The 24,012-nt window shown below is 46.6% G+C and overlaps 2 protein-coding genes across 6 annotated transcripts in view; one reads left to right on the top strand and one right to left on the bottom strand.

Moving 5' to 3' along the window:
• Window positions 1–2,641: 2,641 nt before the first annotated feature.
• FOXN4 (forkhead box N4) lies at window positions 2,642–17,735 on the bottom strand. 2 transcript variants are annotated; one of them, XM_074887138.1, is made up of 10 exons: window positions 17,653–17,735; window positions 14,095–14,104; window positions 7,259–7,406; window positions 6,293–6,408; window positions 6,082–6,195; window positions 5,802–5,929; window positions 5,318–5,414; window positions 5,021–5,228; window positions 3,636–4,019; window positions 2,642–3,064 (listed from the first exon to the last, which is right to left on the bottom strand). In XM_074887138.1, the coding sequence occupies exons 1-10, from the start codon at window positions 17,733–17,735 to the stop codon at window positions 2,814–2,816; spliced, it is 1,539 nt and encodes a 512-aa protein (XP_074743239.1). In that variant the 3' UTR covers window positions 2,642–2,813. The 2 variants fall into 2 exon arrangements, with proteins under 2 accessions (XP_074743239.1, XP_074743238.1); XM_074887137.1 differs by lacking the exon at window positions 14,095–14,104 and having other exon boundaries at window positions 7,259–7,422.
• A 1,418-nt stretch (window positions 17,736–19,153) lies between these two features.
• MYO1H (myosin IH) overlaps window positions 19,154–24,012 on the top strand; it is a 57,655-nt gene continuing 52,796 nt past the window's right edge. For 2 of the 4 annotated variants that reach the window (XR_012631257.1, XM_074886749.1), the window contains exons 1-2: window positions 19,154–19,268; window positions 19,709–19,917. The gene's annotated coding sequence lies outside the window, so the exon portion shown is untranslated. Of the gene's footprint in view, window positions 19,269–19,708; window positions 19,918–23,258; window positions 23,393–24,012 lie in introns of those variants that run through there. The other 2 variants (XM_074886750.1, XM_074886751.1) reach the window with 2 other exon arrangements.

Below are 24,012 nucleotides of genomic sequence, written 5' to 3' on the forward strand. Positions count from 1 at the left end.
TGCTGGGAGCTATTCCAGCGGGAACATCAATGGATCCACGTGACCGTTCCTCTTGCCCATCTCGTGTCCTTCCCGGCTCCCACCACAGCTCCTTTGGGTGTTTTCAGCCTGTGGCTCCTGTGGAAGACGGAGAGGAGGGAGAACACAGCTCCGGGTGCTCCTGCTGCAGCGACCTGGTTCCTCTGCTGAGCCAGGGTTTGCTCTCCATCTGCTCGGACCTGCACCCTGCTCTAGCTTGGCTCACGGCAGGGAGATCTGAGCGTGTGCTCTCTAGTGCCTCGCGTTGTTCCACCGGCACAGCTTTAGCTGGCAAAGCAGGTGGCAGGGGAAGGTGGGACACCTGGGTCGAGGCCTGGTGTGGAGGTGTTGGGCACCTCCCTGGTCCTGCCTGGGCTGGGGGGGTCCCACCAGGGTCTGCGGGTGGTCTCCCTGTCCTGGGGAGGGGGTGGAAAGGGCCTTAGGAGGTGGTTTCTGGTTTGAAAGGTGTCACTGCACTTTGTCAGGGAAGGGGGGGGGGGCTGGTGCTCACCGTACGGGAGCCAAACTGCCCATAAAGCGCGCACAGCTCTCCAGGAAGCTTTCCTGACCTCTCCTCCTTTTGCTGTGTCTAAAGGTGGTGGATCTGAGCAGGGGCCGGTGCCTCTGCTGCTGTGCAGCCCCCGCCCCGCAGAGAGCACCTCCTGCAAATGCCTCTCCCTGAGCCAGGGCTCTTCGCCGTTAGCTGGAGATGCTCAGGGACAGGCCGACAGCACGGAGAAAGGGTTCGTACCTGTAGACTCTTGTTCTCCTGAAGGATTTGTGGCAGGGACAAACCCTCGCTGTGGCCGTGGTGTTGTGCCTGCGCAGGCTGCAAAGCCTGGGGGAAGCTGCTCTTTGAGTCAGGCCCTTGCTTCCACCTGCGGACGGGTGCTGCAGACGCTTTGTGCGCTGGTGAGATGCTTTTCTGGCCGTGGTGGCACATCAACACCCAAGTCCGATTCGAGCGAAGGGCCTGGAGGCCGTGGCGGGAGTCAAACACGTCTGAGCTGTGTCCGTTTGTCCCCCTCGGGAAGCTGCGTGAAGCTCTTTCCTCGCTGGGTTGGATTTCCAGCAGCAGATGCCTGGGAATTGCTGTTGAAGGCCGAGGTGCGGGGCAGGGCCTCGCCTGACGGCAGAGGGGTGGCAACGCAGCACAGCGAGAACGACCCAGGCTTAGCGCTAAGAAATATTTATTTAAAAAAAAAAAAAAGGAAGACATCACAGATGACGCCAGTCCCAGCAAATGATCAATAATCACATTTGTCCTTGAGCAATAAATTAGGCCGTGGAGCAGCGTGCCCTTTCGGGAGATCCAGGCACAGGCATTTTCCAGCCCCTGATTTTCCCAGCGGTGATTTCAGCGGGGGGGTTCCAGCGTCCCGCACCCGCGGGGTTTTCAGTCCGTGGAGCGAGCGATGTTCTGCCCCAGCCGTGCTCCGCGGGGCGGGAGCAGCCGGTGAGCTCGTGGGTACAACGGTGGGAACCCACAGGCTGGGAGATTCTAGTCACACACGGGAACAGACAAAACATGAGAGATAAATATCGCTTCGTGGTCACAGAGGTGTGAGTAAGTGAACTAAAGGCTAAATTCCAACATACAATTTCCTTTTTATATTTGCAGATGTTTCAGCACGTTCTTTGCAATGTTATGTTACCAAGTATAAAGCAGGGTTTGAAAATTTAAAAAACTACATTAGAATCAATTTTACTTGGTTAATTAGGAAAGAAAGACTATTATGAATCGGTATGGTACAGTTACAATATTTGGTCTCTGAATTTTTTTTAAAAAACATGAGTTTCACAGTATCAAAAGTGCTTATTTAAAAGAAATGTAGTGTAACAACAGCGAGTGAAATTGTTGCATTTTTGATTATGAATAATTTAGTGGGTGTAAAACAGGTTACTGCAGCATTTTAAAAAATTGAACAGTGCTCAGTTTACATAATTTCTTTTCTCTTCATAACAATAAATATAAATAAATTTACAAATAGTAATACTGCCTAGCACAAGAATAGACAGAAGCACAATACACAAGACTATAAACAAATCTAATCTTTTTTTAAAAAATCCTAAAAATAGGCATAATTCCTAAAATCTTCTAGCCAGTGATCAGTTTAATAATTCAGTAGTACCACTTCCTTCTTGGGGTGAGGACTTTGATTTTAAACCTAGATATAACGGTTGTCTCCTATGGGTCTGACTTCTCATTTTTAGTATTTTTGCTCCTTTTTTCCTACCTCATAACAATAAATTAACAATAGTTACGTCAGAAAGGTGTTAGTGGTGCAGGTGCCTCCAGAAACTGCACGGGGTCTTTGTTCAATGGTGACAGTTATTTGGCAATTTAAGAAAAAAGATCTACATGGCACAGGATCAACCGTTTTGGACTCCAACTTGGTGCTGACCAGCCCGTTGGCTTCTCTGAGGGTGGTGGCCAAACAGCTTCCACGTATAGTCCAGATCACAGTGTCAATTAAATGTATTTACCTTAATCGGGCTATTTTTTAGCTTGGTTACATTCTAGTGAAAGTTCCTGATGCCTTCTGGCTCCTTCCTGAGAGCTCACCAGTCCTGCAGCACAAGTGTCCACGCCCCTTCCTCAGTCTTGCCCTGGGTGAAAGCGGTTCGACTAGTAGCAGTTTGATTTATTTTGGCATCATACGCTCTATCCTGGTAAATAGCCCCCACGTTCCACATGTCTACAGGAGGAGGTTTTTTTTATTGCTTTCAGGTCGGATTTTAACAGCTGGGAGAAACCGGCCCCTGCGTCAGAGCTCCCTGGAGCGGTGCAAGACTCAGAGCAGAGCGATGGGTTTGTTGCCCTGGGGGTTCATGTACTGGGCGGCCGCCACGTTGTCCAGCGTGGTGTAGGTGGTGTAAAGGCCAGTGACCTGCACGTCTGCGAAGGAGCGATCGCTGCCGCTGGACACCGGGGTGAGGCCGGGGGGGCCCAGGTCACAGTCTGAGAGGTGGAGCGGCGAGTTGCTGAAGGCACCCAGCGTATCGAGGCTGAAGCTGTCGTCTTTCATTTCCTCCCATATGTTACCTTTAAAAAATTAAATTCTGGTCACAGTGGCACATCCAACCCACCTGGGCACTGTGTGTAGGGCTCAGGCCATAACTAAAGGGCTTTACCTGCTGCTTAGGACCAGTGCTGCCTGCGGATGTTACCAGTTGTAGCACAAAGGCAGTAAGACAGTCTGTTCCCCCAAATCCCCTGATTCCAGCAGGACTCCAGACCTTTCCAGGCAGCACCTACCTCCCATCTGCTAACCAGAAACCCAGGAGCCACGCTCGGCATCGCCACGAGCCAGGGAAGTTCTTTTACAGAAGGGGGAAACCGAGGCACAGGTGGAGCTGTGGTTTCCCAGGGGCAGAGGGATGTGGTACCCTAGATCCAGGGACACCCCAGCTTACAGCCAGCGCAGTGCCTGCACTTGAACCACACAGGCAGCTTGCTGTCATTTAGCAGAGGGCAGAAATGCCCTGAGGAAGGCCAGGTAGGTCACGCTGCAGGGACCAGCACCCAGCACCAGTTTTGAGCTGTTACATCCCACCCCAGAGCATCTCGGTTATATATTCAGTGATTCCCCTTCCTCAGCTTCCTTCTCCCTTACCTTGCAACGCAAAATCCATAATGCTTGGGTCAAGAGCATCCACCTCCGTGCTCATGTCTGCTGTCACGTTCAGGAAGTCGGGAGGCGCGCGTCCCACGGGATGGTGGGGGAGGGGGCTGCGGCTCACGTCAGGCAGGGTGTGGAGAGGAGGTGTTTGCGCGGGCGCTGGTGAGTCGGGGGCGATGCGAGCCTGGGCCTGGATCTGGTGGTGGAGTGGGATGGACTGCAGCGAGAGCGTCATGACGGGCTGAGGCTGCAGCTGGGAGATGGGGATCCGGCCCTGGGTGGCTGCCAGGTGGTTCAGGGCAGAGACCTCTGGCTCTGCCTGTTTGCTGGGCCGTCTGCAGTGCTCGGGTCTGTCAGTGATCAGCTTGTCTAGCTCCTCTGCACAAGCGACACCCGGTCCCAAGGGAAAAAAAAAAGAGATAGTTTAACCCATTTGTTCAAGCAGAGCCCGGCCAAAGCATTTCCCAAGTGAGCACAGCCACACGCTTTTGCCCTAAAACTAAGGCGGCAGTGTCCGTCACTGGATGAGATGCAGCACAGAAGGCAGAGAGCAAATAAACGCCTCCACTTCCCCACCCTTAGCCCTTCCCCTCGTCGCCTTCCACGGTTACCCCTACCTGAGCTAAAGGAACGATCACACGAGACTTAGCCAGGGCAACCAGGGCACCACCGACGGCAGCTGACCCGCAGCTGCAGAACTGAGCCTCCTCAGCAGGTCTCCAGCTCATAGGGCTGCTCAGAATTCTGCTTGTATCTCCAGTAAGATTCATACGAGAGACTCCTGACAGTTTCAGTGGCACTTTTGTTTTTAAGCAAAGGAGAATGTAGTTTATCACCGATTGTATGTTACAGATTTTGCAGCAAAAAGCCTCCAGTTGATTTTGCCAGTTGAACTCCTGAAAGCTTCAGAAACACGTGTCTTTACTAGGACTTTCTCATTCTTATTTATAAAGGGAGAGTTTCGCAGAGGAGCAGGCAAAGAACTGCATTAAAATGTGACACTATAAACACTAACACTGGAGGCAGCATAACTCCTCAGAAGGCCTTAAACTCGCTAGATAGGTTAGCATGGGGGAAAAAGACAAGCTGTTTTGAAGCTGGGGATGGATTTGTGCTGAGGGCCCCCGAAAATAGCCGTCAGTTCTGTTACCTCCTCCTTTCATCGCCCCGTGATACAACCTCGGGGCAGCAGCAATGACTTGGGTGTGGAGCACGGGGTATTTCAGCTCGAGGAGGGGGCCGTTGCAAGGTGCAAGAGCTCTGCACTAGCCAGCTCTGTTCCATAGAACTTATTTCTTAAGATTCCCGTGTTCCTGGTCAAACAGCTGTTTGTCCCCTTGCCTCTCACACACACAGTGAAAGCGTAACATAAGCCCTACCTGGGTTGGCCATGCTCCTGTGAATAGCAGCTAAGTCCTTCCGCTTCCACTTCTGCATCTCCTCTTCCATCTTGTCGATCTTGGCAGGGTTGAGAGCCCACAGGCACCCTTTGCGAGAGGTGCCACTCATCTTGTTCTCCACCTTCTCAAAACACTTATTCAGAGACAGGTTGTGGCGCACAGAGTTCTTCCAGCCATCGGGGGCTGTCTGAAAGATGCAGGAGGATGTTTTAGTGAAATAAGCCATGAGTAAAGTTTTGGGGGTGTTCTACTCCCACCCTTCAGGTGGACGGGTACCTTGAAGTAAGGAAAGTGCTCCTTCATGAAGCTGTAGATCTCGCTCACTGGCAGGCTGCCTGTTTTGCTGTTCTTCAGTGCCATTGCAATCAGACAACTACAGGACAGAGAAATACAGGAATTAACAGACTGTGTCTGCTGAGCCATCATGCCGCCTTCTAGGTCTAGCAACCTGGGGCCCGTCTCTTAAGACACAAACAGCTGGCTGATTGTGGGATTACCCTCCTCAAATGCTCAGAAGTCAGCCTGTGATCCTGCAGATTTTACTCCTCTGTGTGATTACCTCTGTGCTGACGTTCAGGAACAGTTTGCTTGGTCACTCCCGCTACCCCTCCGAGGCAGCTTCCACAGAACTCCTGGGCGGATGACAGGATTTTTGTTCCCTTCGAAAGGAACCAAATGCTCTCGTGCTACCACACCCACAGTGTTAGAGTCAGCCCAGCACAGGCTGGGCTGGTAAGAAGTTATTCTGCTCTCCGCTCACCTATACGAATAGATGGGCTTGGGGTAGTGCTTTGGCTGCAGTTCCTGGGCAGAGTGAGGAGCCAGGCGTGGCTGAGCATAGTGTGGCTGAGTCCCATAGGGTGTGTTGTAGATTGCTGCTGGGTTACACTGTATGCAGAAGGAAAAACAGGAAAACGTCAGATGCAAAATGTCCACGGGTATGGAGGTTTAGGGATATTTTACAGTTTTTCTTTTTAAAGGGTTCTAGACGTGATCTTGGCAGGTACTTCACGACACGGACCACGAGAAAATAAGAGTACCTGCTGTGTGTTCTGCGCCAGGGCAAACACTTGCTGTGAATGAGGAGGAGGAAAGAGTTGTTGCTGTGTTTGTAAACTGGAAGATGGCTGCCCACCTACAGCGTACTGGTTCATCTGCTGAGATAAAGACAGTAGACGTGTCAGTCTTGAAACTACCAACATCTTTTCCTAAGAAGTGTTGCAGTAATACGCCATCGAGGCCTGCTCTTACATTTGCTCCGTGTGTTGAAATAGAATTCAGTCCCAGGATTCCCTGTGGCAGGCTGGCCTGGACATGAATCATTGCTCCAGGTGCACCCGCTGAGTGCATGTTGCCTGCCACAGGACCTGTTTTGGAGAAAGCAAAGGTAAAGAATGTTCACGTGAAAGTACACTGCAGAAAAGAGAGCTGACATTTATTTTTAATAGATGCAGTTGAAGGCAGCTAAGCTCTGGAGTGGATAATCACATCTCTCTGTGGCTTTCCATCCCAAAAGAACCCAGAGCATTTCACAAATGGCACAGATGACATCAGCTGCTTCTAAAACTTGTTATGCAGGGAATGAAAGATGACAGCTGTTTAACAGTCCACAGTGGTGTTACAGACACAGCATCTTACAAAAGAAAAAGAAACATATTCAGCACTATCTGTACTCCAGAAGGATTTCTGCTCTAAAGCAAGCAAGATGATATGCTGAGGTCTCTCAGCAGAATGCCTTAGGGAATGAGTGTGTTTACCTAAAGGATGTTCACAAAGGAAAGAAAGGCGTTCAATGAACATATGCTGTAAGTCTGTATGAAGCAAACAGGGATGGGGTAAATAAGATACTCTTCATTTTATCAGTGTTGAAACAAACAAGAAAAACTAATTACCTAATTTCAAAGCTGTTGAAAACCTCTGAAATGCAAGTCTTAAATACCTTGGCCCAAGTTCATGCAACAAGGCACCAGCAACTGCACTGAGCAGAAAGGCCAATCGGATGCTAAGATCTCTGTTGTCACTGCTAGGGCACTCTGCCTCTTGACATGAAGGAAACGTATCAGCAACAGCCTTATCAGAAGACAACAGGCTCCAGGTCTTCTGACAGGAAGCAAAATGCACTTAAAAGGAATCTACTAAAAGGAAAGCTAGCCTGGGGGGGTGGCAAGAAAGGCCGTGTGGTTTAAAGAGCAGTTATTTAACATCCTCGCAGTTTACCTGTCTGTTGTAGCATCACGTTCTGGGCAGCAAGGTTAAAATCCATTCTTCCACTGGCCATCTGTTGTAACCGAGGAACATCAACAGATGTCAGCCACGACAAGGACTGTAAGTCACTGGGGAGGTCATCTTCACTCAGCTGGGAGGGGTCAGAAGCTAAGAGTCTGCAAAACAGCATGAAAGGTTAGAGAGAGCAGGGATGCTGCTGCACTGTCCCTGGTAAGAGGGGAGATGACTGGGATGCCGAAGCTCACGTAGGTCAGCGGGGAAAACACGTCAGGCTGGAATTCAGTTTGCAGAATTCAGATGTGACCTTTGGTTTCACAGCTGGCTGGTTACTGCCACCCTTCACCTCATCATGTGGTCCTTGGTATGGTTGGAAACATTTTGGTTAAGAAAATTTCCTGTGCAGTATTTGTAGGGGAAGAAGGCGTAAGAACCTGGAAGAGAAACTGCCTAGAAACAAAACCAGAGCTGATTCATTATTTTCACATTTGTCAGAAATTTGCACTTGTTTGGCCTTGATGTAGAAGAAACCTGCCAGGACTTTTTACTCTGATAATTTTGCATTAACCCTGAAATCCCGTGACCAGCAGCCTTGGAGGGAGTTTCTGTGCCCCGCTCCTCAGGGACCCGTGTACGCTGCTGGCTGCACCACCTGGAGAGGGCTCTTCCCAGCCACCACATCCCGCCGGTGCGGACGGATCAGCAGAGAATTGCTGCATTAACAAAACTTTACAGAATGATCTCTTCCATTCAGCTACCTGAAGTTATTGATACTTAACAAGGAACCATGAAGCGCGTGAAGCAATTTCTTAGGCAGTTTTTGACATACTAAGTGATCAGAATGAAAAGCTGGTGGCTGAACGCACGGTAACGTCCAGCCTGCCTTTAGCAACAAAACTGAGGCATGACGATGACAGGCTGGTTCTGGTTTAAAACTCTGGTTTTGGTACATTCTGCATGCTCCATCGCACCTGCTTTATTTTGCTTCTGATCGAGTGCGTGGTACAAAACTGAAATATTGAAATATATTTACAGTACTCAAAAATTCCTGTGTGGTCAAAACTCCCAATTAAAGTCAATAAAAGAGCTATTACAAATAAAGGGCTAAATTACTTTTACTAATATTAAACAGTATTACAGAAGTCACGGGTATCTTGAGGAGTAAAGCAGTAATTAGAACACGTCAGGAAGTTATCATTAGATACCCAGGGTAAATCCAAAGGGATTCAGGACCAGGAAAACATCTTTCTTTTTCAGAAGAACATAGTTTAGTTGGATGTAGCTGATTTTGCTTTCAAAACAAAGGTTTTAAAGAGCTCCCTCATAGATGTGCTAAAGCCAGCTGTGTGGTACTAATGCGGGTTCATTGCCAAATGACGATGCAGAAGCCTTAAATAAATCTGGTCTCTTGCTAAAGCATCTTTTATGTTTTACACGATTCTAAATCAGCTTAAAAGAACAAGGCAGAACTCTAGTGCCTGGCTGCCCAGGAGCTTTCAGCTCCTCTATTCATGATTTCCAGAAACATGTATCAGAGTTCCCTAAACTATTATCTAGGAGATCTTTAAAGCAGAATGTAATTTATTTGTTTGTAAAAAGATTTTGAAAGAAGAAAAGGAAAAAAACCCCCAACACCTGACCAGGAGCCAAAAGCTCAAATCCTGGCCAAAAAACAACTTCAAATCTCTCTCCCAGCCTACCCTGTTTTCTCTCTCCTACTGTAGTTATAGTGCAATAATTAGCATTGCCATGGTTACCGCTGTTCAGTTATTTTGTGAGGCCTGGGACTTAAATACATAAAAAGACTATCAGGTGATGGCTCTCCCGGCCCCGAGATTGGCTGGATTGGAAGTAAACAAGAGCATTAAATGATTTGAAAACTGGGCAGGCTCATGTCGTTTGCAACAGTTGGACCCATTCATGGGAAGCCGATAACCCATTGTGCGGCCAACGACTGCTGCCCGGTGGCACGTGGCCTCGATTGTTTTTGAGATTCTTGCTTAATTGTTTTTCCCCCCCCTCCTCCTTTTTACAAACTTCACATTAATCTGGGTGAATGACAGCCGACACACAACACACATCCACATGCCATCTGGCACCCCAGTCCCTGCCAGTCCTCCCAGACAAGTCAGCTCCTTCAACAAATAACGGGGTCAGATGGGCGGCGAGGGTCAGCACCCACTGCACACGCCTCCTGTCAGGCAATGAATCCGCCACATGCCCTCGCCGCTCCTCCGCACGGGACGAGCCTCTCCGCACCGGGGCACCGTGGGACTCGCGGTGGGGCTCAGCAGCCTTCCCGGCTTTAGTTTTTGGGGAAACAAGAGCCTCTGCTTCCCACTCACCCTAGATGCACTCATCCTGGTGCTCTCTCTAGGCGTGGGAATGACTGGCCGTACCCTGGGCATGGCTGGATGCTGTCAGAAGCTCAAACTACAACTCTGCTCCTCGCCAGTGGGCATCGGGCAGCCTTCCCCTCTCTGCAGCCTCGTGGTGCAGACCCTCGCTGCTCCCTTCCTCTCGCACGAACGCCGGGCATCCAAGGGGGGGAAAGGAAGGTGACTGAAATTTTCAGTGGATGTAGCAGTTATCAGGCTCCGCTTTAAAGAGATACGAAGATGCAGTAATATATAATAACTAGAGAAGGGTGTGAGCCAGCTCTTTTTCCAAGACAAAGCTGTGTCCTTCCCTTCCCCATCCTCGCATGGCATGGCTCTTTGAATTTGAGCTTACAGTTCTCTTAAAATCACCTCTGGCTGTTCACTTACACATTTTTTTTAATGGATTTGTTAGTTGTCAGAACAACTGTTTCCATTAATAATGGGGAAAAAGGTATATTTAATCAGAATAAAATATTTCACATTTAAGGATTATTCTTCAGGTTGTCTTCAAGACCAGTGTTGAAATTTCACCTTAAAGAAGGTGAAACCCCTTCAAGTATGCCCGTCGCTGTCTGACTGAGGTGTTTTAAACCCCCAGATATATTCTGCAGCATAAACCCAGCTTATCTGACAGTACGCAGGCTCAATGTGGGCCCTGCTTGTAGTGAAAAAAATGCTAATCTAACTGCCTCTGGAAAGAGAGCTATACCTAACATTTTAATCTCACAGGGTTCAATCTTCCTGACCTGAAAGACTGCCTGTGCCAAGCCAACTACAAATATGTAAGTACATACTGTAATATCATGTGTACTTTGATTCTCTTCCCCTCCACCACCCTTTTCATCTCACGTTTGAGGGTAAACTTCAGGAGTCAGAGATCCTGTCTTTAGATGGGTGTTCACAGCCCCTGGCACAATGGGGCACTGTAGTAAAAGCAGCCATTTCCTTTCAATGCATGTAAATGAGATAAATAGTGATACGCTATAATTAATGCACACTACTGAAAACGTCCCCAGCTGCACATTCCCCAGGGCCGTCTGGTATAGACGCTGAACTGCTAAACCCCTATGAAGAAAAGGTTACAGTCACACCAAATGTGTTGCAAACATGATATTATTTTTAAAGGTGTGGTGAAACCACGCAACTCCATTTTTCCCCCTCTCCTTTCAAATCTGTTTCTATGTGTTTCTGTCCTAGAAAGGCACCTGTGTTAGTACGAATCCACGTGACACTGTGGATGTATGCCCCGGTTGTCTGTGAAAGTGCCCTGAGAGCTGTGATGGGTGATACAGAAACGCTCCGTGGTGTCTTAGACTTTGTTTTCTGCTCCATCATGCAGTGCCCAAAATAGTTACTTAATCAGGCAATAGATCTTGGCCACCAGCCAGCCCACACGAAGTTTACTCTTCCAGAATCAGGAAAAAACCCCTTTCCAGATCTCCCGATACTGAGCTCCAGACTTTCCTGCCTGCAGTCACCAAGAAATCAGACTCCTGCACATCTGACTGAGCTCACTAGAGCCTGTCAGCAGGGCAAAATTATCTGTTAGACATACCTAAAGATATCTCTCCTTTTTTTTCCCCATCAAGTACATACTGCTGGCACAGCAGCTAGCTAGATGGAATGAAATTCATTCCTGGCATAACCTTGTGGGAATCTGCAAATAACATCAGGGTTGAATTTGAATCTATATTCATAGATCTAGCTTTACCATCGTTCCTCACACTGAGCTGTTCTAATGAGCCGGACCTAAGGTGGTTCATCACCGCAGAAACTGCTGTCAAGGTGAACTATTCACTTCTACACTTGCAAACGCCATTGTATGACGAACTTCTCACCAGAGGCTGTAGGAACCATCTCTTCAACAGTGTCACAGAACAGTCTGCCAAACAAGTTTGTTAAGACTGAAGGAAAGCTCGGCAATGACAAGCATACCCGAAGATATTTCATCTCCAGATAGGTTAGCCAATAACTGGGGATTCCAGTTCATGATTTGGCATGCAGAGCTACAGATTTCTATGCATATTGAACCATTCACACTTCAAGGAACCTGTCTGCTTGTTTGCTCTGGAGTCTGTCCCCAAGGATACAAAGCACTCAAACTGGTTGATGTTGTAGGGCGAATCTAACGCTACAGCTCATCATCGCCTCCATTCTAAGCAAAGTCAGACCAAAACATTGTGGTTGTATTTGGCATATTCACCTTCAACCATAGATTTAAGATGTCTCTCACTCAGTGGACAAGTTTTATTACCATTGCCAGCACTGACATCTTTTTGCTTGAGCTTAAGTAATACAACTGTTCAACAAGTAGGAGCAATCAGGGGTGATAGATTCTTAATTAGCTGTTTGCAATGGTTTATCCAGTGTGAGTGACAATTGAACAGGAAGAGTCCTAAGAAAACCTCTTCTTGAAGTGGTGATGAGAAACTGTTTTCTTTTGTCTGGGATTACGTAACGCCCTCAGAACAAGCACGGTGATTTCTCATATGTAAAACAATACAAGGAAAATATTTACGTTTGGTGACTCTTCAGCTGTCTCCACGGTGAGAAGTATTCTCCGTTTTACTGAAGGAGCCAACTTCACTGTCTCCTTTTGCTCCTCACTCCACCCACTCTGCTCCTTCCCTCTATGCACTTCTCTTGCCATCTTCCTCCCTTGCAGGTGCTTTTCCCCTCACTAGGTTCTGTTTTCCACACTCACAACTACCAGCCTCTCTCCTCGCCTGCTTCAGCCAGCTGCTCTCACTGCTGCTTTCCATCTGTGGTTCCTCTTTGCCTCTCGAAGGCACACCCCCCATCCAGTCCCAAACCACCAGCTCGCCTTCCCTCTCCCTGTCTTCAAGTTCTTTGAATAATTTCTGGCCTTGCTGGAAATAAGAACAGAAACTAGGCAACTTTCCAGGGACAACCAGAAAGTCCCTCCTCAGCTGCAGCTCAAAAAACTTTGGATTACAGGAACGAAAACTAGTGAGGAAAAAGCAAATAACATGATTACCCTGTCAGGTGTTGCTGTTCTCCTTTCCTTACACCATGGTTCAGAAGGGAAGAGGGTTCTCCAAAAACCTTCTGCAAAGGTAGTTAGTGCTAACAGAACAGGCTACAGATGTGCTCCTGGAGACTTTTATACATTTCAGCTCCGGGTTTCACAATGCCTCATTACATCATTTTGGTATGAGATGAAGGGAAACTGAATTACAAGTGACCTACATGATTTGCTTAAGCCTGAGAGGAAGTTAGCAGCAATGTCAGCACTGCACTCCCAGCCACTCGCTCCCTGCTGTGCCTTACCCACATAACCATCCCTAGGTTTGGATTTGCCAAATGTGGCTGGTATCTGACTCTGCAATCTGTTTTGTTAAAAAAACCCACACCAAAACAAAACCTGTGACTAATGGCAAAATAAGCCTCTCCTCGATGCAAAAATGTGTTGAAGAACCTGACACTACTGGAATGTTTTCTCTAAAAATCAGTAGCGTTGTCTACCTGGAAAGCTATTGTTTCCCTTAACATTGCTTCAGCTGCTGAACTGATTTACTTGCCTGGGATCTTGTGTAGTTATTTACTCCAGTGTAAAAGGAATAGAAAATATACTATCCTTTGTTTTGCACTGTTGTAAGAACACGTCTCGCTTGCATCAGTTGCTGCGGCGATCGCACAGCAATTCTGCTGCCTGCATATATGAGATTTCTTAAATGAGTAAAATAAGAGCGGAGTGGCCTGAGCATCTCAGATCTCACAGGAAGGCTGAAAAAATCCAAATTTCTTTTCTGCTTCCTTGTTTTGAATGGGAAGTCAAGCGCCTTTTTTTGAGGTAAGACATGAACTCAGTTCTGGTTTCACTGGAGGTAGATGAGCCTGAGAAGCCTGCAAGATATCGCCCGGGTACAGACCAGTCCTCCCCATCTCTGCTTGTAACTGCAAGACAATTTGAGGAGCAAGGGCCACAAATTTTTATTAGCACATTTCAGGAACTGCATAGGAAAGAGTTGAGCTAATCCACTTAAATCAATCCACAGTGGCCTGAGTTTGACTGATTCCTAGGAGGTTTCTCACATTTTTTTGAAAGAATGAAGCAACTACTGTGATGAAATTCCTCCGACACATCGAGTCATTATCTCACTCCCTGTCAGACACACATGGTGTCAAGGGAATGGACACTGACATTTTTCTTCAGGAACAATTACGGTTTCGTTAGTTATGCGTTTGTAACCCTTTGTCTGCAGAAATTTCCTTATGCAAACTCCCAGACTCCGTCCATCTCCAGAGGTGACAGTCAGGAGCCCTGAGCTGTAGCTCGCTCTCCAGAAACCAAAGTGCAAAACCAGATATGAGACTACTGCTTAGGGCAGCTAAAATGTGCTGTGTGTCATCAAGATAAAGGCTTTCCACATTTTTCACCACTGTAATGCAGTCACGTCTGGAATGTATGGAATACAGCCATTGCATGTTTATGTGCCTATGCTTCTTAATATGATTTTTTGCCAAACTATGCTAGCATAAAGTAATTATTACCAAAAAAAATTAATCAGACTATCTAATCGGCTGATGAATATAGACCAATTTTTTAAGAACCAGAGGGACAATTAAAATGGGGTGAAGGAGGATGTAGCCTACTAATATGTAATATTGAGTAACAACTTTTGATCAAGAAGATATCTATTTAAAACTGAATTCCTGCTTAACATGTATAGAAAATGCATTGCAAGGCCTTCAAAATACTACATAAGGCTTCTATCAACTGGAAATACATAGTAATATCAAAAAATAGAAACGTGGTCCTTACACAAAATATTGAGCTGCAAAACATGAAGTTAATTTATCTTGTTGATCTAGGGTTAGCTGTACATCTTAAGTAATGTTATTTCTTCAAATAGAATTATACATTTTAGTTATTTCCTTCAAAATATAGATGCCACATTTTTACCTAGAGCGATGATTTGACTCCTTAAATTTGGATTTTCACCTACGTTAAATAATCCACAGCAAGTTACTCTTTGTCTCCCTTCTAATGGCCTGTCTTTCATGTCACGATTTATTGTATGATATGTAATAAACAACACTTAACTGTACCTAGTTTGGGAAGGGGATAGTCCCTGAGAAAAATAAGCACACCGCTGCATTTGAAACCCAAAAACATTAAATTAGGATAATATTGAGCCTTCTTTAGGAGAGAACTTAAGGTCTGTAAGTGTTTTTGCAGTCTTAGCCCAGGCCCACCTTGGCCTCGCATCTGCCTCCCTGGGGTTTCTACTGCTCAAGACCTGCACGTTAAATCTGATTCTGCGCTTCTGTACGCCACAGTAGATCTTTTACTTCTCTTGCACTGGTTATGTATGTCAAATCAAATCAGACTGCAAAAGGATAGATTGCAGACTTCAATTCAAAACACTGCTTTAAGAGCACAGCGTTTATGAGCTGAAGAACCTCGTTTCTCAGAGATCAGCTCCAAGCCCACTGAAGGCCATGGGAGCTCTCCACTGATTTAGTAGCCTCTGAGTTGGCTCCTATAATTTATCATCATTTACACAGCTTTGTGCTGAAATAACCACAAGTGCACCACTGCATAGTAAACTTGTAGTCTGCCTATTGCTTTGATTTAAACATCAAAATATTTATGCTAAAACATAGTGTTAGATTATTAATTATAATTAACAAGAAGACAGTGTTAAGGGTTAAAAAATCCCAGTGTGTCACAATTCTCTGCTTTTATCTCCTGAAATGTAAAAAGAACTCATTAGAAACATTTGCCTTTACTACAATTATGAAAATATTGAAGGTAGGGGTATTTTCTTTGGCAGAGTGAGAGGCATCTGCTAATATGAAGTATGACTTTGCATTGCTAGCCAGGCAGTGACAGCGCCATAAAAACTTAGGCATCGGGGAAGATGTGATGGCCCTTAATCATTCCCGGACAGTGTGATGGTTTATACCCCACAGCTGCATTGGTGGAAGGGATATTTGTCTAAAATCATTTTACTACGGTGCAAATAGTCCCTGGACTTTGCATAGCAGTCTGATCCTCATCACTGCTCTATGTGCTACATCAAATTCACTACAGATGCTTTGGATCCACAGAATTCAAAGATCTGTTAAAATCAGGGATTTTTTTTCCTTGTCCATTTAAAAAAAAAAAAAATCCCATAGTTTCAAACTGTAAGCACAAGCTGCATGAAAACTTATTGGTCTTTGCTGGTTTGATCCCCTGCTTCCACGCCCACACGCTCCCCTCCCTTTTCAGTGTTTCCTCCTGCGCTCTCGCAGGAAAGCCTGGTCTCCTCCAAGTCCAACTGTCCCATTGAAAGATTCCAAGTGAGACAGAAGAGTATTCTCCGCACAGCCCCAGCCTCCCACTCACTAATTGGAGGCCATTCCCCATTTTGTGGAGCCTTGATGCTCCCCCATGGAGAACTCGGGACTGTGGGTTCCAGTCTCGGACTGTGGTGACAGCAGGAGAGTAAACAGAGCTGATAGAATTTGACAGGTCTATTCTTTTCTTAAAATCATTCAGTCTAAAAGATTTTCTTTTACATAATCCAAAGTGTTTTCTCATGAAGTAGGACAAATACTGCTCTGCATTTATGGTGCAGTTCAGATTTTATGCATTTTTATCAGAATTTGCCACTATTAAATGAGGTCAAATGATTCATTTTAAAGCTGCATTACAGAAATCACAAGTGGGTTAAAAACTTTAGAGAACTGGGATCTTTGAGTTCAAAATGTTTAGCAGAGAATTGAAAGTACTTTTTAAAAGCAGATGACTTCTGAATAAAAGAAGAAACTCTTACAATTCCTTTACCGCTGGTAAGATAAATCCTATCTTTCTCCCCCCAAAAAGAGTGTTTTTTCTGCAGCTATGAGTTAAAGAATAGTTCTCTCCATAAAAAGGGTCTTTGTTAAGGTGGTACGTTCCTCAGGGCACTGGAGATACAGACTTAAATATAAGTACCCAGAAGTCTCTCTCATACACACCCTTCATTAAATACTGAATAATTTCTTTACAAATATTTACATAGCCAACAAAAATGCCTAGAGCAAACAGCGCTTTAATAAACAGCAAAACAGAGTTCCACAAACCTTTTTCCACAGTGGCGTCAGAGGGTATAACAAATCACTTGTTGAGCTGCAAGAGGCTGCAGTGCAGTGTTTGCATTTTGAATAGAGAGAGGCTGACAGAAGAATACCTGCAGCAGACCACTTTTACCCGCAGAAATGGGTAAAAACACCCTCAGGCTGGGAGGAAGGCGATAGTGTCTCACTCCTCATTTTAAAACAAGACATTTATTTTTTTTTTTTTTTTTTACTGTGAGAACTGGATCATGTTCTGCTGTTCTGTATTTCTTGGAACTTTGCATCATGTGACAAGATGTAACCTAACTTAACCCAGTGCACTGTAATTCATGCAGAACCATCCCGTGACTTGTAACAATACTTTTAAAGAATAAATGGAGGCATAGTGGTATAGGTAAATTATCAAAGGCTGTTGACAACTCCAGGTTTGTTCCCACCGATATTAGAAGACCTTTGACATGTCAGTGCTTTGGAGTACTACATAAGTACTTGTTTTAATGAAAAGGCTCTTCTAGTGTCTATTGCACTTGATTTAGTCTCTCCATGACTGCTTCATAACAATACAAAATGTGATCTGAAAGGGAACTTTTAAATAATTCTTATTTAACGAGAATATCCTTCTCTGGCAACACTCATACAGCAGAGAGAGCTTACTGGAAGGTCAGCCCCAGGCTTTGAAGGGGTATTTATCAAACATAGTTTAGTATCAGAATACTTTAAACAGGAATGCTTCTAAATAAGTAACGCATTGTAACCGGTCACCAGCTTAGAAGTCTAGTTTAGAGTGGAGAAATAATGCGGTTAATTTTAAAACAAAATAAATAAAAAGTTGATTTCTATATGTTAAGGGTTTTTTTAGGACATAATGACAAAACAACATCAGTTAGCAGGCTGTGACAGTGCAGTGCATATTTTTGAAATCGATAAATGCCTCACCTGTACTCCTGTGAAGGGTGGTGATTTTGCCCTGAGTTCCTAATGATTCCTGACATTATGGACGGGATATCACTCTCTATCATCTCCTTGGCAAAAGACAAGAAAACAGAAAGCAGCCGTTCAGGCAGGAGTAGCTATCCAGCACTTCAGCAGCGGGCAGGACACACCAAAACCCCAACTCAAACCCAGGGCTACAGGAAAGTAAAGCCCAACTTATATTACCTTTCCCTCCCACTGGTTTTGTTTGGGCCAGGCAACGGAGTAAAATGTTTTACGGGGGAAAAATAAAATTAAATTAAAAAAAAAAAAAATGCTCAGGATAGGAACTTTGCCCCTGATGGCGGGAGCATCTACCGACTGCGGGCACGGCGGGGCGGTTCGCGTGTCAGGAGGCTGCCGGTGCCGGCAGCACCGGAGGCAGCCGGGGAGCGCTCCCTCCTCGGGGCTGCTCTTGAACTCCCCTGGAAGCACCCGCGGAGCGTTTAGGAAAAGCGAGCTGCGGCGGCGAGCGCCGGCCTCAGTGCGCCCGGGGTTCGGGGGGAGCCCGGGGGGAGCCGAGCCCCGGTGCCGGCGGAGCTGCCCGAGGGCGATCCCGAGCCCTTCGCGGCGGCGGCCCCGCAGCCGCCCGCTGGTAGCCGCGGAGGATCCCCGCGGCCCGCCGCCCCCCGACACCCCGCCCGCGGCCTGCCCGCACCTCCCGGCCGAAAGCTCCGTGCTCCTTCCACAAACCTGACGGGCCGGGGCCCGGGGGGCCCGCCCGGAGCTCCGCGGCTGCGGCCCGGCGCGGCGGGGTCTCCCTCTGAGGGGGAGCGGGGCGGGAAAAAAAGAGGGGGGGGGGTTGGAGCTGGCCCTGTGAGGGGGATGATGGAGCCGGCGGCTCGGAGCCGCGGCGAGTCGGCGGCGGGGCCGGGCTCCAGCCCGTTTTTAAATTTCCCTCTCAGGAGCTGTCCAGCCTGGAGCATGCGCGGCCGGGGGCCGCCCGCAGGGTCAGGGCCGGGGCAGGGCCGGGGGAGCGCGGCGTTTCCCGGCAGCCGCCGCAGCCCTGAGAGCCCCCCCACACACGCCCCCCAGGCCCGCCCCGCCAGCGCCCGGGGACCGGGCTGTGGGGAGGGCGAGCGGGCCGGGCAGGGGGATTTAAAAGCAAAAGAACCCCCCCAAAATACATAAAATTAAAAAAAAAAAAAAACAACACACCCAAACAACTTCTTGCAACTTTCCAGAGAGGGGAAGGGGGAGGGGGGAGCCACCCAGCGCGTTCAAACGGGCACCGGCGGTTTGAGCGGGCAGCGGGGGGATGAATGTGTGAGGGGAGCGGGGAGCGGGAGCTGCGGCAGCGCCTCGGGGGCAGCTTTGCGCCGGTGCCCGGTGCCCGCGGAGCCGCGGCGGGAAGGGGTGGGGAGGCAGCGCCTGGGTCCGCCTCTCCCCCGCCCGCCGCCGGCGCTCGCTTTCCCCGCCGCTGGGCCCGCCGGGCCCGGGCCCGGCCTCCACCCCCTGCCCCTCCGCGGGAAGGTGCCCGGGAGCGGCGGCAGCGGGTTTCCCTCAGGCGGGCCCGGCGGCGGGCAGCGCCCGGGGAAGGGAGCCGGGGCAGGCGCCGTCCCGCCGCCGCCGCCTCAGCGGTGAGGGGCCGCAGCGCTGGGGTGTGAGGAGAGCGGCCCGGCGCTGGCTGCCGGGGCGGGGGGCGAGAAAATGGCGGGGAGCAGGGACCTGAAGCGGGGGTGAGGAGGAAGCGTGTCCCTGCCCTCATGGAGAGGGGACGGCTCCCCCCGGGGGCCTGCGGCCGGGGAGGCGAGAGGGTTTTCCTCGCTGTGGGGTGGGCAGAGGCGGAGGGGAAGCGTTCTTCTGCCTGGCGGGGAGGGAAGGAGCCCGTGGAGCTCCCGGCCATCCCGGGGCACTGAGGGTGGTGGGGCCGGGAGAGCCCTGGGCAGGCTGGAGACCAGGCTGCAGGGTGCCTGGTAGGCCTGGGCACCTTTATTTACCTAAATTAATACATAAAAAAATAAATAGGAAATAGAAGATTTCATTCTGACAACCATACTATTACTTACTTTTTCACCAGAGGATTTTAAGTGCAGTCCACCCATCAGGCAGTGAAGTCTGACAGTAAAGGCGGGAGTGCAGGACAGCGTTGCCTCCAGGTACCACAGAGAGGGGGGTGGAACTTCTGAACCATGGTCAAACCTTGTACCAGCGGAGGGTCAGCCCCAGGAGCTTGCTGGGTCTTCTTGAGACCAGATTTTTCTCCCTGTTAGCCCATCATCAACGCAGGTACCAACCTTACTTGTCATGAAAGGTGGCCTTTATGTAGAAGCAGTTTGAAATCAGTGGTGAAACCAGGTCGTTTGGACTCTGCATAGCAAAGCGTAAAGGTGGAAATACTTTAAATATACTTGCGGAATGAAAACCCAGAAGATCTCATGAGAAATTTGTTTCCTTGTGCTTGACAGTTTACCTCATGGTACAGAGGGAACGAAACATGAAGACAGGGGAGATATTTTCTTCTGCTGTTAATAAGAATCTGTTTGATGAGCATCAGATCTCTCTCTGTTAATTACTGTCAATAGAAATGGAGAGTAATCAATACTTCTCAGCATCAAGGCCTATACCAGGCACATCTGGAGAACCAAAAAGCAGAATAAAAGTCAGAGTACTGCTAGAGCCTAAGGCATAGAGTTTGCACAGTTGCAACTGTTCCCTTAATTACAGTGATTACGTTGTGTTGTTTTTGTAATTTATTACAAGGTCATCTTACAGCCGTTATATACTTACCTTGTCACTTAAAAAACACTTTTTAAAAAATGCATTCCTGTCGCTTAATATTTGCAGGAGGGGTAAAGATAAAATACACTATTTCTTTTAAACTTTCTTGGAATCTGCTCAAGCCATTGTGTTGAACTTTTCGCTTGACTGGTTTCCTTGTAGCAGGACATTCAGTGCAGGGATTCGTTTCTCTCATTCAGGTGATTTGCATACCTCCTGCTTGGAGGGGCCAGATTATAACAGGTAAGGAGTGGAAGGGTGGCTTATACCCGCCTTGCTCACTAGGGGGGCTTAAACTGAAATATGAAGGGATAAAGAGCTTAGTTCTCCAAACAGAAGAGTACATAGCAAATTGCAACAAGGAAAGTTCTAGTTAAAAATTACGAAGAAATTTTTCACAAGGAGGGTAGTTCAACATTGTGGCAGGGCACAGAGGGATGGTGAGTCTCTGCCCCTGGGGATATTCAGAATTTGATTGGACAGAGCTCTGAGCAAATCGATCTTTGGCCCTGCTTTGAGCAGAGGTTTGGAGCAGAGGCCTTCGGAGGTCCCTTCCAACCTAAATTACTCTGTGACTCCGTAACGGTGGCATGTAGTACTTCTTGGGAAACAGGCACATGAATATTTGCAGGCTGCAGGTTTTGTGACTCCTTAGCAGAGCAGGTGGTGGAGTCTGCCAGTTAACTAGCTAAAACAATGTTAAAATTATCAAACAGATTTAAAAGCAGAGTTTGCTCAGTAAGCAGCAGGCCTTGAAGTTACCGTGCATGGTTTTGCTGTTACATTCCATATATTTTTTTCAGAAATTCTTTGACTGTTCAGTGTTATGTCAGCTCAAAGTTTGAATGCAGATAAACTGCAAATGGATGATTGGCTTTAGAGAGGTGGACTGTAGCCAATTTGTCCTTGTTTTAGGTGTTTTCTTGACAGTTAATGTGACACTGGAGACATTATGCTGTCCAAGAGAATAGTATGAAAAGGAATATCGGTGTGTCTTGTTTTCTTAGAGACGTTAGTTGGGTTCCTTTATGTGATTTAAAATGAGAGAATACAAGATACCATTTATAGTCTTGTCTATGTTAAGGAATAGGGCAAATTCACCTGACAGAACTGAAGTTATTTTTACAATGAATATTAGCAGAGAAATGTATGTTAGATATTTCTATTCATCCAGTTTCTACCTAATTTATTTTGGTGGCATGTAAAGACACATGTAGCCTTTAAAGTAACATAATGTTCAGCAATTAAATTCTTCCTTTCTTTGGAGCAACTAGGTTGTAGCAAATAACTAATGCAATAAAACAAGAGAGGCAAAAGAGGGATTTGCTTTGTAAAGGCATTGACTTTCTTGTGTATGAATTTCTCCTAAAATTATCTTGAATTTCTATAGACCATCATTTAAACTGTAGTAGCTTCCTTTGGATGATGAACTGAATTCATTTTGCTAGCAGCTGAGGTCATCGTAAAACAAGTTTGTTTTATTTTCCAAGCTCTCAAGTGTGCGTTAGGAGACAAAAAAAAAGTGCAGGAGAGTTGAGGACCTCAGACTAATTTGGACAGGGACTTGTGGTTTCTATGTTGGACCTAGTGTGGCTGAAAAGCAGCTTCATGTTTACTCGCCATCTTTTTTGTCAAAGGACATTAGTGTGTCCTGACCCTCAATCTTCTTACTCCTCACTTGGCATGTTTTCTGATTATAGTTTTTATCCTTCTTCAGCTGAGTATCTAAAATGTGCAGAGAAAATAACGATGTGAGTTAAGATCAGTGCCCTCTAGTGAAATGGGGCGCTTCTAAAAGCGGTTAGTGCTTCTTAAAAAGGAATCATTTCCTTGCACACTTCAAGCCAGCTTTGTTTTATGTGAAAGAGTGGATTCTTTAGCTCCTCCTTTATTTACCCAGGGCCTTTACGATTCATCCCTCCATTCCCCTCAGTACAAAAGTGAAATATTCTATTTACATTTTAAACTGCAACTTCATCATGCATATTCTCAGTGCCTGAACAAGATGAGAAGTACGTTATACCTCATGCCCCCACCAGCGCACAGATTCTAAGTTGGTGTTTGTATTCTTTCCCTCAGAAATAAAAAGCAGCTATTTCAATTACCCAAAGGTTCTTTTCCCAAGACATGTGCATTGCTATCTGAATGAAACTAATGTGCAAGTGGATTCCCTACAACCCATTTTAAATACAGGAAACTTTACAAGCTTCCTCCTTCTATTACAATGCAAAAGCACTGACCGTTTTTTTTTTTTTATTTTAGAATACTGTATCGTAACAAATTATACTTAAAAATCATTTAGTGTGAAATTGCAGATTAATCCCATAGGGATGGGGTTTTAGCACTCGTCTAGCCACTTGGGAGCATACAGATGGTGAATCTGAGTTGTACAAAAGGCACAATCACTGATTACATGCATGGATGTAACGGACAAAAAGGCCTTCCTCACGGCTAAGGTAAGGAAAGCACGCTGGAGGTCCTAGTGCCTGGCTTGTTCAGAAAAAGCTACGTTCTAAAATGCCTTTATTGTTGAAAATGTTCATAACATGCATCACAAACAAAGGGAAACCTGCTTTTTACTCCCTTTAGGATCCCATTTTTACTTTCTAAGGCAATTACTCTTTTCTTACTCTTTTGTTGCTGTTGTTTTGTTTTATTGCATCTTTAGGCAACAAACAAATGGCGATTCCTTTAGAAGGAGTTTGGCAGCTTCTCCCACTGTCCTTGTTACTAAAACTAATGCCTGCTGTTCTCTGTTCAGCAGGGGGAAAGCTGTCATGCTCTGTGTGAAGTACTGGGAGTCTGGCCCTTAAGAAATCAATCTTCATCCTCACGAAGATGATATTGCTGCCCTGTATAGCCATGAAGTTAAAACTGCCATCTGACCTACTCACTGATTTTAATGTGAAATTGTTAACACTTAGGAACAAAATCCATCATGCTGTGTAATCCATCATAGTGTGTCTGGGTTCATTAGGGTAAGGTGTGTCATCAGAAGGAGAAGCGTCTTTGCTGGTATCCTGACTTAATTTTTCTGTGGGTTAAGATGTAGTTTTTAGAATGCAGTGTTACTGAATAATTCTGAATTTTAGAAAAAAAAAATAGTTGGGGATGGCTGCTCTGTTTACCTCAACTCCTCTCGTTATATGTATTTTAGAATTTCTCTAAAATGCTGAACAAAACTATGATTTATAATGTCTTTTGAGGCTGAAACCATCTCCCTGCTGTACATTTGCAGAGTGCCTGGAAAAATGAGCCTGGGGCTTCTAAATACCCCTGTAACACAAAAAGTACAGAGCCGCTATGATATTCGCCTTAAGAGCTGGCAGAACCACAAAACCAGACCCACTAGGACACACAAAGCCCGACAATCTGTTTATAATTTAGCCACTTAAACCTGAGCATAGCACAATTTTATCTTTGTGAGTGGACTGCAAGAATATTTTGCCTTGATACGTGTCTATTTTGGGGCAAAACGTAGTTTATAGATAGTGTAATTGCGCAGTGCAATGGTTATTATATACAGTATGATGAAGCAAGTGTTGTGACAAGAGAATTCTGGTTGGCTGGCATGTTTTCCACCACTTTAAATGTCCAACGTAA

This window comes from Strix uralensis, chromosome 17 (assembly GCF_047716275.1).
Source record: "Strix uralensis isolate ZFMK-TIS-50842 chromosome 17, bStrUra1, whole genome shotgun sequence".
Lineage (NCBI taxonomy): Eukaryota > Metazoa > Chordata > Aves > Strigiformes > Strigidae > Strix > Strix uralensis.